The sequence below is a fragment of the Lemur catta genome, chromosome 18, assembly GCF_020740605.2.
Source record: "Lemur catta isolate mLemCat1 chromosome 18, mLemCat1.pri, whole genome shotgun sequence".
NCBI classification, from domain to species: Eukaryota; Metazoa; Chordata; class Mammalia; order Primates; family Lemuridae; genus Lemur; species Lemur catta.
Window position 1 is genome coordinate 32,628,210 of NC_059145.1, and position 12,627 is coordinate 32,640,836.

At 36.2% G+C, this 12,627-nt stretch overlaps 1 protein-coding gene across 3 annotated transcripts in view; it reads left to right on the forward strand.

The window, feature by feature from the left end:
- The window catches only part of DENND6A (DENN domain containing 6A), a 54,999-nt gene that overhangs the window by 36,113 nt on the left and 6,259 nt on the right, over positions 1-12,627 (forward strand). For 2 of the 3 annotated variants that reach the window (XM_045530436.1, XM_045530437.1), the window contains exons 11-15: positions 35-130; positions 2,674-2,768; positions 11,025-11,090; positions 11,174-11,238; positions 11,827-11,916. In XM_045530436.1, coding sequence (XP_045386392.1) covers positions 35-130; positions 2,674-2,768; positions 11,025-11,090; positions 11,174-11,238; positions 11,827-11,916 — 412 coding nt within the window. The remainder of the gene's footprint in view (positions 1-34; positions 131-2,673; positions 2,769-11,024; positions 11,091-11,173; positions 11,239-11,826; positions 11,917-12,627) is intronic. The other variant, XM_045530438.1, reaches the window with a different exon arrangement.

Sequence of the window (12,627 nt, forward strand, 5' to 3'; positions counted from 1 at the left end):
GTCCTTTGTTTTACATGTTCGTCCTGCTCCACAGTTGTATTTCTCCGTTAAAGTACTTCAGTGATTTCCGACCTTATTTCACCATTCATGATAGTGAATTCAAAGAATATACTACCCGTACTCAAGCTCCGTGAGTAAACAGAATAACTTTTATTGACCAGGTATTACCTTTATAACCGAAATTATGTAGATTTATTTTTGGTAATAAGACTTTAATTTAAATTTTGAACATACAGGCAGATGGATTTTATAAAAGGAAGGTTTGAGGAGCTGCTAGTAATGATTTCAGATTTCAAGAGTTAGTATCTTATTTTCTTTGAATGATTTTATTTATGAATGGAAGCTGTGTTGTCATAAATAGCCATCAGACTGTATTTTCAATTCTACTTGTGAAAAATCTTCCCAATTAGTAAAAGGAAAAAAATAATCTATACTTTCCCTTTTAGTTCCTGCTTTGTTGCTCACCTTCTTTTCATAGCTAGGTTTCTAGAACAACAAAAATCTCTATTTACCGTCTCCAGTTCTTGATTTTCTGATCGTTCCTCAGTCTGCTGCAGGTTGAATTCTTCATATCCATTGAATTTGTTCTTGCCAAAGTCATCAAGACCCTCCTCACTGGCTGACCCAGTGAGCACATTATTGCCCTATTTTTCCCACCTTCTCTTTCTTGTAACATTTATGCTGCTGACCTTAAATATATTTTAATCCTTGATACTCCTCTCTCTTGGCTGTCTGGTGGTGAATCTCAGTCTCCTTTGCAGACTTCTTTTCTCTGCTAATCCCTCAAATGTTGGTATTCTCTAGTATTGTGTTCTGGATTCTGATTTCAGACTGATAATTCTTTCTGTACTATCTTATCTGTACCCATGTCCTCTCTTAACACCCCATACTAATGACTGAAATATATCTTCCTAGCTCAGATCTCTGTGAGATCCAGACCTATATAACCAGGAGTGTATGTCTGTGTGTGTGTATGTGTGTGTAAGCAAGCACATTGCCACCTAGACATCTTAAAGGCGTCGAAACTAAACATGTTCAAACTGAATTCTTTTTGTCTCCCTCTTTTCTCCCCTAAAATTGTGCTTCTTTCTTTTTTCATCAATGGCATTAATTCTTACTTTGCTATTAGAAAACTAAATTGTCATAAATTTCTCCTTAACATGCCCCACTTCAAATTTTTAAAAATTCTGTCAATTTGATATCCTAAATTATCTCTTATAACATTTTTAAAATTTTGTTTTGTATTTTTTTGAGACAAGAGCCTCACTCTGTCACCTGGGCTAGAGTACAGTGGTGTTATCATAGCTCACTGCAACCTCAAATTCCTGGGCTTGAGCAATCCTCCTGCCTTAGCTTCCCAAGTAGCTGGGACTACAGGTGGGTAGCACCATGCCCAGCTAATTTTTTCTATTTTTAGTAGAGATGGGGTCTTGCTCTTGTTCAGGCTGGTCTCGAACTCCTGAGCTCAAGTGATCCTCCTGCCTTGGCCTCCCAGAGTGCTAGGATTACAGGCATGAGTCACTATGCCTTGAACCAGTAACATTTGTTATATTTTTTCCGTAGTTCCCTTCCCAATCTTACTGTCTCTAGTCTCATATCCACTGTTGCTTTTCCTCTAACCCCTGACCCCTCCTCTCCTTGTAGGGTATCTTCCAAATTTCTCCCGAGTGATCTTTCTGCTAAGCACATGTCTTTCATGTGGCATTCATCTACATCGTTATCAGTAGCTTCCCTTCCCTTTGCCTGTAACACCTAAACATCTTAGCATATTAACTTGGTACTTAATGATCTGGGCAGCATCTGCCCATCTACTCTAATTTCCTTTTTTTTTTTTTTTTTTGAGACAGAGTCTTACTTTGTTGCCCGGGCTAGAGTGAGTGCCGTGGCGTCAGCCTAGCTCCCAGCAACCTCAAACTCCTGGGCTCGAGTGATCCTCCTGCCTCAGCCTCCCGAGTAACTGGGACTACAGGCATGTGCCACCATGCCCAGCTAATTCTTTCTCTATATAGTTTTAGTTGTTCAGATAATTTTTATTTCTATTTTTAGTAGAGACGGGGTCTCGCTCAGGCTGGTCTCGAACTCCTGACCTCGAGCGATCCACCGGCCTCGGCCTCCCAGAGTGCTAGGATTACAGGTGTGAGCCACCGCGCCCGGCCTACTCTCATTTCTGACTATTCTTCTTGCTTTGTGCTTCAGGAATGCCGAGCTGTGTATAGTTCTACAGACCATGATCTTACTTCATTGCTTTGCCACATCCTCTTTGTTTTCCTACATCACCCTTATCTCCCTTATCCATTTGGCAAAAAACTATTCATCTTTCATGTCTTCCTGTAAATATCATCTCCTTAGTGAGGCTGTCCTTTAATCCCCTGGTAGACATAGGTTCTTTGTGATTTTTGTGCATTTTATACCACCTTCATGATCTTCTAATTTCTGGCATCATAATTGATTATGAACACCCTTCTTCGTGTGTGCTGTTGGATGGACCATGTCTTTTCTTTATATGCCTAGTGCTAAACATGTTGACTGGAATGTAGTTAATATGTAATGTGTTAAGTAAAGGAAAAGACAATATGTGTGTTGTTCACTGAAAAGAAATTGTAAGCTGCTATTCACTGATTTAATGTTCATCTTTTTCTCACCTTCTTTTTGTTTTGTTTTGTTTTCATATAGGCCTTCAGTCATATTAGGAGTAACCAATCCTTTTTTTGCTAAAACACTCCAGCACTGGCCACACATTATTCGAATAGGAGACCTTAAACCTGCAGGTAAAGTATAAACTTGGTGTTCTGTTTTTAGTGTTACATAATGTTACTGAGCAGGTGTATTTTTTCCACTTGGTTAGTTTTTAATATTGATGGCAGCTTTCTTTGAGGCAACATAAATAAGCGCCTTTTGAGAAGAATATAACTTCCCACTAAAATATGCAGATTTTTATATATATAAAATCCTTCGTGGTGTTCTGCTAAAAAATATACTTATAGTTTTGAAGCATTGAATAAAAATGAAACCTCACAAATTTGAGCTTTTTATATATGTATAAGCCCAATGAAACAGGGATTTCTACCACTGCTTGAATAAAACCTTACAGAAAGCTAGAATTATTCCAGACTTGTTACAAAATTCTTGGCTAGGTCTCAAAACAAGTTTTTTTTTTTTTTTGAGACAGAGTCTCACTCTGTTACCCAAGCTAGGGTGCCGTGGCATCAGCATAGCTCACAACAACCTCAAACTCCTGTGCTCAAGCAATCCTTCTGCCTCAGCCTCCAGAGTAGCTGGGACTACAGGCATGCGCCACCGTGCCCAGCTAATTTTTTCTATATATTTTTAATTTTCCAGCTAATTTCTTTCTGTTTTTTTAGTAGAGACGGGGTCTCGCTATTGCTCAGGCTGGTCTCGAACTCCTGAGCTCAAACGATCCACCCGCCTCGGCCTCCCAGAGTGCTAGAATTACAGGCCTATGCCACCACGCCCAGCCCTCAAAACAAGTATTATACATCCCTGTTACATAGGTAATGATTAAGAGAGTGGTCACAAGATTGAGTTTTCCTTTTGACTACCTTGCTTATGGTAGGAATTTAATAAATCTTCATTAATGATTAAATGAATTCAGAAGTTGAAAGTTTTGTTAACCTAGATGATAATTATAATGGTACCTCTGACATTCCTTCCTGGGCATTCCTGAATTTTCCACTGAAATAGTTGGGACATGAGATATCTAAGGTTAGTTTTATTTATTTATTTATTTTTGAGACAGAGTCTCAATCTGTCACCCAGGCTAGAGTGTTGTGGTGTCAGCCTAGCTCACAGCAACCTCAAGCCGCTGGGCTCCGGGGATCCTCCTGCCTCAGCCTCCTGAGTAGCTGGGACTATAGGTGCATACCACCATGCCTGGCTAATTTTTTCTATTTTTAGTAGAGACGGGGTCTCACTCTTGCTCAGGCTGATCTCGAACTCCTGAGCTCAAGTGCTTCTCCTGCCTTGGCCTCCCAGAGTGCTAGGACTACAGGCATGAGCCACCACACCCAGCCTCTATAAAGTTATTTTCTAATAACTTTGTAAAGTGTTACTTTTAAAGCTTTTTTCTGCTGGTATACATAGATATTTTAAAACATTATTTAATAATATTATTTTATGTTATCCCTTCTGGTATTCGCATACATCTAGATGGAGGTATTAGAGTCAGTGATAACATTTTAAATCACATTATTTACATATACCGGACGCAGCCTTATGCTGAAATCCTTAGAAGTCTTATGAAACAGAGGAAAGAGCAAAGGGCTTCACCTTGGCAGTCAGAGCTGTGTGATATTAGGCAGAACAGGGCCTCTTTAAACCTCAAATTCTTCGTCTGCTAGGGGGATTAAACACAGTGCCTGATGCATGGCACTCTGTAAACATCATGATCCCCTGCCATTCCATTAGTTTCCTGTTTGAGTATTAATAATAGTTCAGAGAATAGTAGTTATTAAAGTCTTGGGTATGAGAAGATATGAGAAATTTTTTAAATCCTAATTTAATCTTTTTTTAAGTTCTTTATTTAATCTTGACATTTATTTTCATGGTTTTACTAATCTAGATTATTTGATTAATTGTGACATAGTAGACTGCTATTTAATTTCTCTTTCCAATGAAAGAAGGCTCTCTGTTGGGGATGTAGGTAGAGAAATTTTGCACAAAATCATTGGTAGAGTAGTATGAATTGACAAATCTGTTTAACTTTAAGAAATCACCAGATCCTTTTCCGTAGTGGCCCACCATTTGACATTCTTAACAGCAATGTATAAAGATTCTAGTTTCTTCACGTCCTTGCCAACATTTGATACTGTCTTTTTCATTATGACCATTCCAGTGTGTTTGGATTGGTGGTTTTAATTTTTTTCCCTAACGACTAATGATGTTGAGCATATTTTAATCTACTTACTATCATTCATGTATCTTCTTTGGTGAAATGTCTATTTAAATCTTTTACCCATTTTTTAATTAGGTTGTCTGTCTTCTTCTTATTGAGTTACAAGAGGTCTTTATATATTATACACACAAGTCTGTTTTCCAATACAAGATTTGCAAATATTTTCCCACAGTATATGGTTTCTCTTTTCATTTTCTTAATGGTGTCTTTTGAAGTACAAAAGTTTTTAATTTTCAGGAAGTCTAATTTATCATTTTTTTTTTCATGGATTGGTCTTTTGGTGTTGTATCTAAGAACTTGTTGCCTAACTCAAGGTCATAAAGATTTTCTGTGTTTTCTTATAAAAGTTTTATTGTTTTAGTACCTGCATTTATGTCTGTGATGTACTTTGAGTTAATTTTTGTGTATGATGTGAGGCAAGAGTCTAAAATCATCTTTTTGCATGTGGATATTCAGTTGTCTTAGCACCATTCGTTGAAAAGACTGCCCCTTTTTCCATGGAATTGTATTAGTAACTTTGTCAATAATCAATTGACCGTTAATGTAAGGGTGTATTTCTGGACTTCTGTTTCTGTTCCACTGATCTACATTACTGTCTTTACACTACTACCACCGTCTTGATTACTGTAGTTTTACAGTAAGTTTCAAAATCAGGAAGTGTAAATTCTCCAACTTTGTTCTTTTTCAAAATTGTTTCCCTATTCTAGGTCTTTTTGTTTTCATGTAAATTTTAGGATCAGTTTGTCAATTTTTGCAGAAAAGCCAGTTGAGATTTTGATAGAGATTATATTGAATATGTAATTGATTTTGGGGAGATTTGCTATCTTAAAAATATTTAGTCTTCCAATCCATGAACATATGATATCTCTCCATTTATTGAGATCTTTATTTTTTCTCAGCAATATGTTTTGTTTGTTTGTTTGAGAGAGGGTCTCACTGTGTTGCCCAGGTTAGAGTGCAGTGGTATCGTCATGGCTCACAGCAACCTCAAACTCCTGGGGTCAAGCGATCCTCCTGCCTCAGCCTTCCAAGTAGGTGGGACTACAGGTGTGGGCCACCACACTCAGCTAATTTATCTATTTTTTTATATAGATGGGTCTTGCTATGTTGCTTGCTCAGGCTGGTCTTGAACTCTTGGCCTCAAGCTATCCTCCTCTCACTGCCTGCCAAAGTGCTAGCATTGCAGGTGTAAGCCACCACTCCCTGTCCAGTCTGCTAATATTTTGTTGAGGATTTTTATATCTGTATCCATGAGGAATATTGGTCTATAGTTTTGTTTCTTGTGATGTCTTCCCAGCTAATATTCTTGCTGCTCTGAGAATCTTCTTCAGGCAGATGAAGTTACCATTTAAAAACAGGACCTAGGACAAGAGAGGGGAGAGGACAACTCTTAAACTCAATTTTCAAAATGGGGATGAGGGCGTATGTGGAATATTACTTATTCTTTATTTTAAGCAGCCTACCTTAGAGGAGAGATACTGTGTTCTCTCTGATTGTTTTTGTATCACATCAGTTATCCTTTTTTCTATAGGATGCATGATGTTGTATGGGAGCATAGGCTTTATAGATCCTTAGGGTTCACTGAAGAGTGGATGCTAGAGAATGTCAACGTCCTTAGTTTGGTCTTTGTTCTGTTAGTAGAGGAGAGGTTGTAAGCAAAGGCACTAGGGATGTTTCATTGGTTTGGGGCAAGACCTGTAGTATCTGACCATTTCAGGGGACTAACTAATAGGTCTTACATGAGCTTAGATCTTAACAGAAGTGAAAAATCTCATTAAATTTACTATTTATGATACTTTTTCATAAATTTTTTTCTTTTGTGTTAAAATATACGACATAAAATTTACCATTTTAACTGTTTTCAAGTGTACAGTTCAGTGGCATTAAGTATATTCATGATGTTGTGTAACCATCACCACTATTCATTTCTCTAACTTATTTTTATCATCCCAAACAGAAGCTCTGTATCTATTAAATAATATATTTCTCCCTTCCTCCAACCCCTAGTAACCTCTATTCGGATTCCTGTTGTAATGAAACTTGTGTGTACTTCATATTAAATGGAATTATATAATAGTTGTCCTTTAGTGTCTGGCTTATTTTACCCTACTTATTGTTTCAAGGTTTGACCATGTTGAGCATGAATCAGAATTTCATTAAAATTGTGGTAAAATACACATAAAGTATAATTTACCATCTTAATCATTTTTAAGTGTACAATTCAGTGGCATTAAGTATAATACATTCAGATTGTTAAGAATGTACTTACCATCACTACTCATCCACAGAACTCTTCTTTTCATCTTGTAAAATGGAAACTCTGTACCCATTAAACAATAACTGCCTGATGCCCTGCCCTTGGCAACCACCATTCTATTTTCTGTCTCCATGAATTTGATTATTCTTGGTACCTCATGTAAGTGGAATCCTACTATACTTGTCCTTTCGTGACTGGTTTGTTTCATTTAGCATAATGTCCTCAACATTCATCCATGTTACAACATGTGTCATAATTTCCTTCCTTCTTATATTTTTTTCTTTTGTAATTGATATTTTATTGGTTGTGTTGAGGATCAATACAGACATTTCAATTTGTACACAATTCTTAACATACATACCAAAAATCTAAAAAGCCATTTATTGTAATTCTTTTTTAAACCAGTTATTCCAGTGACTTTCTAGCTTAAAATTTGGAGGCAAATTTTCCCTAAGTATATCAAATACCAGTGTCTTCAGATGTTGATAAGCTGTAAGTCCCACCAATTCACAATTTATTGTCGTGAATTCAAATTTTCAATCTTTCACAGCACATTAACAAAGTTATTGGGAAAACAGGACTACTATGACCAAAGATGTTACAGAGTATACACAATTCTGACAGGGAGAGCCATGATCAAGAAGTGGTTTTCTTTAGGAAACAATTCTACTAAAAAACAAAGATATTTTGTAAATTTAGAGGCTTGAATTATATAATCTCTAGATTGTCTTTCAGTTTTTTCATTTATACAGGAGGGAGAGCAGAGAAAAGGAGAAAGAAAGTCTGTTAAGTTAGGTGTGCTCATGACACTTTTAAATGTGTATCTTAAGACCTTTTTCTTCCCTCTCTTTTTTTTTTGGTTTCAGGGATTTTTAAAAAAAATTTTATTGATACATAATAATTGTGCCTATTCATGGAGTACATGTTATATTTTGATACAAGCACATAACATATAATGATCAAATCAAGGTAATTGGGACATGATTCACCTGAAACATTTATCATTGCTTTATATTGGGAACATTTGAAAACTTCTAGCTATTTTGAAATATAATAAATTATTAACTACAGTTGCCTTATTGCACTATTGAACACTAGAGCTTTTTCCTTCTATTTAACAGTATTACCCATTAACCAACACCTCTTCATTGCCCCTTCCCAACCTCTAGTAGCCACCGTTCTATTCACCACCTCCATGAGATCAATTTTTTTTAGGTTCCATATATGAGTGTGAAAATGCAATATTTGTCTTTCTGTGCCTGGTTTATTTCATTTATAATAATGCCCTCCAGATCCATCCATGTTTCTGCAAATGACAAAATTTCCTTCTTTTTCATGGTGAAATAATATTCCATTATGTACACATACCACATCTTCTTTATCCATTCATCCCTTGATAAATACTTAAGGTGATTCCACATTTTAGCCATTGTGAATAATGCTGCAATAAACGAAGAGGTGCAGATATCTTCTGGTTTCTTCCCTCTCTTTTAATTCTGCTTAAATGTAACCTCCTTTAGGAATCATCAATAATTTTTTTATTCCTTTTTAGCTGAGACGCTCTTCTGTGTCTCCATAGTGTCTTGTTTGTATTTCTGTCCTAGCATGTATCCCTCAATATTGTCATTTCTCTTTGTCGTATTTTGCCATTAGACTGTGAGTTCCTTTTTTTTTTTTTTGAGACAGAGTCTCACTTTGTTGTCTGGACTAGAGTGAGTGCCGTGGCGTCAGCCTAGCTCACAGTAACCTCAAACTCCTGGGCTCGAGCGATCCTCCTGCCTCAGCCTCCCTAGTAGCTGGGACTACAGGCGTGTGCCACCATGCCTGGCTAATTTTTTGTATATATATTTTTAGTTGTCCAGATAATTTTTATTTCTATTTTTAGTAGAGATGGGGTCTCACTCAGGCTGGTCTCGAACTCCTGACCTCGAGCGATCCACCGGCCTCGGCCTCCCAGAGGGCTAGGATTACAGGTGTGAGCCACCGTGCCTGGCCTGTGAGTTCCTTGATATTAGGAATTAGCTATTTAGTTCCTGTATTGCCAGTATCTTACATTTACTAATATTTACTGAATCAGTGAAAACATAAGTCTGTATATCCATGACATTGCTTCTTTAATAAGTGTCTGTTTAAAGTGTTATCAGAGCAGTTGACAAAATTGGAGTATGGACTATTATTTTCCAGCTTTTCGGCAGGATTGAAATTGTAGTTGACCCTTGGACAACATGGGGATTACGGGTACTGACCCCCTACACAGTTGAAAATCTGCATGTAACTTTTGGCTCCCCTAAAACTTAACTACTGATAGCCTATTGTTGACTGGAAGCTTTATCAATAACATGAATAGTTGATTAACACATATTTTGTATGTCATATGTATTTTTAAAATAAACTAGAGAAAAGAAAATGTTATTGAGAAAATCATAAGGAAGAGAAAATATATTTACTATTCATTAAGTAGAAGTGGATCATCCTAAAGGTGTTCATCCTGGTTGTCTTCACACTGAATAGGCTGAGGAGGAAGACAGGAGATGTGGGTCTTGCTGTCTCAAGGGTGGCTCAGGCAGAAGAAAATTTGAGTATAAGTGGATCTGCACAGTTTAAACATGTCAACTGTATTTCAATGTAAAGTGTTTATAAAAATATCTGTTTTACCATAGTATATCCTCTTAAAGATGACAAGTGAAAATGTTCCCTATTCTTATAATCCCACCCCCATTTATATTACACTTAGCAGTTTTATCTACATAATGATTTAAACAAAGATATTGTGTAAATTTAAAGGGTTGAATTATATAATCGCTAGATTATCTTTTTTTTTTTTGGTTTATGCAGACAGAGGGAAGGCAGAGAAAAGGAGAAGGAAAATTTGTTAGGTGTGCTCATGACAGTTTTAAGTGTGTATCTTGAGGCATTTTTTTGCCTATCATAAGAGTTGTTTAGTTTTAGCTTTCTTTGACCTCAAGACCAGGGCTACTACATACACTGTGCAAGCTGTTCACCACAGCAGACTGCTCAGGAGTCCTGTCCATCTGACTCAGAACTGTGGTTGTTGCACACTGTCACCACTTGGTGGCAGGGTAAGTTTCTTTAATGCAAAAGCAGAATTTGGGGAGGTATCAGGAAAAAAACCCTTGAAGAGACTGGGCACAGTGGCTCATGCCTATAATCCTGGCACTCTGGGAGGCCAAGACCAAGGTCAAGGCAGGAGGATTGCTTCAAGCCAGGAGTTGGAGACCAGCCTGAGCAAGAGTGAGACCACCGTCTTTATAAAAATAGAAAAACTAGCTGGGTGTGGTGGCAAACCCCAGTAGTCCCAGCTACTTAGGAGACTGAGGCAGGAGAATTGCTTGAGCCCAGGGATTTGAGGTTTCAGTGACTTGTGATGATGCCACTGCACTCTAGCCAGGGCAACAAAGCAAGACTCTGTCTCAAAAAACAAGCAAAAACCCATGAAGACTACATCTGCAGAGTCACTTAGGAATTGCTTTCTATTTTATTTACTCTTAATGGGCATTTAATTCCTATTTGGCACATAAATTTCAATTTTATGTATTTAGCACGTAGATTTTAGATTACATGTGGAATGACAAAAAGGGAAAAATTTAAGTATTGATATTAATGAAAGATCAAATATCCATTTTATATAATTCACATGAATTGTTTCTGTACTGTTATAATAATCCAGTATTCCCTTTATCTAGTTTTAAAATACCAGGACTGAACTCTTAAATATTAATTGATGTTAAGAAGAATGCTTTAACTGTAGCATCCCTAAGTATTAATAATAAAATTCCAGTTTTGTAATGTATATGATTAGAATAATTATAAACATCTTTATGCTGTTTCCTTCAGGTGAAATTCCTAAGCAGGTGAAAGTGAAAAAATTGAAGAACCTAAAGACTCTGGATTCTAAACCTGGTATGGACTTTTATTAATTTTTCAATATATACTTATATGGATACTTGGGTTTTTCTGTTTACCTTCTTTTCTTTACTTCTTAGGAGTTTATACCTCTTATAAGCCATATCTAAATAGAGATGAAGAGATCATAAAACAATTACAGAAGGTAATTACTTGCTTGTATTATTAATTTAAATTTTCTTATTCAGGTATGAAATATCCAGTTAGATAATATTTGCTTTATGTACAGTAATGTGAAATGGGATCTCTCTTTTGAACCAAAGCTTCATAAAAATCAGGAGACTCAAGCAGCAGCCCTTATGAGCTTGAATCTTAGGGCTACAGCTATACACATGTGCTAATCTTACTAGAAACTTGGAGTTATAGTGAAAATGTTATAGATTCTACTATCAGATAGCTTAATATCTAACAGTGGGGGATAGTTAGCATTTTAAAAAATGTAAATAGTATTAATATGCAAATAGGAAATAAAGATCATCTTGTCTTCATTGTGAACTGATATTTTTAAGTATAGGTTGGAACGATGTTCCCTAAGCTAAGGTCTCTTATGCTTTGCTTTAAAGATTCTTTTCACAGGGTATTGCACAATGAACTTCAAATTAAATGACTTCAAGATTAAGTTCTATTTTATAACAACTATAAATATATATTTACATAGTAGTCGACCTTGATAGTTATCCATTGTTTTACGTTCTTCACTAGAACATAGGTTCTGATTGTTTGCTCTTTTAAGGGTGTACAACAGAAACGTCCTTCTGAGGCTCAAAGCGTTATTCTCCGACGCTATTTTTTGGAACTGACACAAAGTTTCATCATTCCATTAGTAAGTTAACAAATACATCTTTGCTTAATTTAATGATTTGTTGAAGGGTATGTGAATATTTTTCCTATCCTCCAAAACCTTAAGTTATGTTTTGTGTGCCTAGGGTGTTTAGTAATTAAAAGTAGAGCCCTTTGCAAGAGGCCTGGATTCTTTGTTCTAGCGAAGAAGTAAGTCACTTCCTTTCTCTGACTCTCAATTTCCTTACCCATAAAATGTGGCTGAGTCCACTTTCCCTAAATACCTCTCAGGGTTTTTGTGAATCTTAAATGAATACTTGATATGAAATATTATATAATTGTTGCATTCTGCACTTTAAAAGTTTGGAAGCTGGACTTTCATTCTCTGATATTGTTTTCTTGAGCATAATTTGATAAAATACCTATGAGACTGTAGCTCCATGATAACAGAGACCGTATCTGTCTTGCTCATTATACCTTCCTCAGTCTGGCATATGGTAGCACTCAAATATTTATGGAATAAATGATTAGATGATATTTTTATTCTAAGAAATGCAGTGGAGTGTCATATTAAAATATTGGCAGTATCATGATATGGTGATCCTACTCTGGAGACTCCATCAAAGAAAGATTTTGTATAGTTATTATTATAAAGTAATCTATCTATAAACATTATATGAGGGTAACCTGAAAATCTTTGCTGTTATATTTTGGGAAGATATATTCATCTTGGTCTATGGCTGTCAGTTTATTT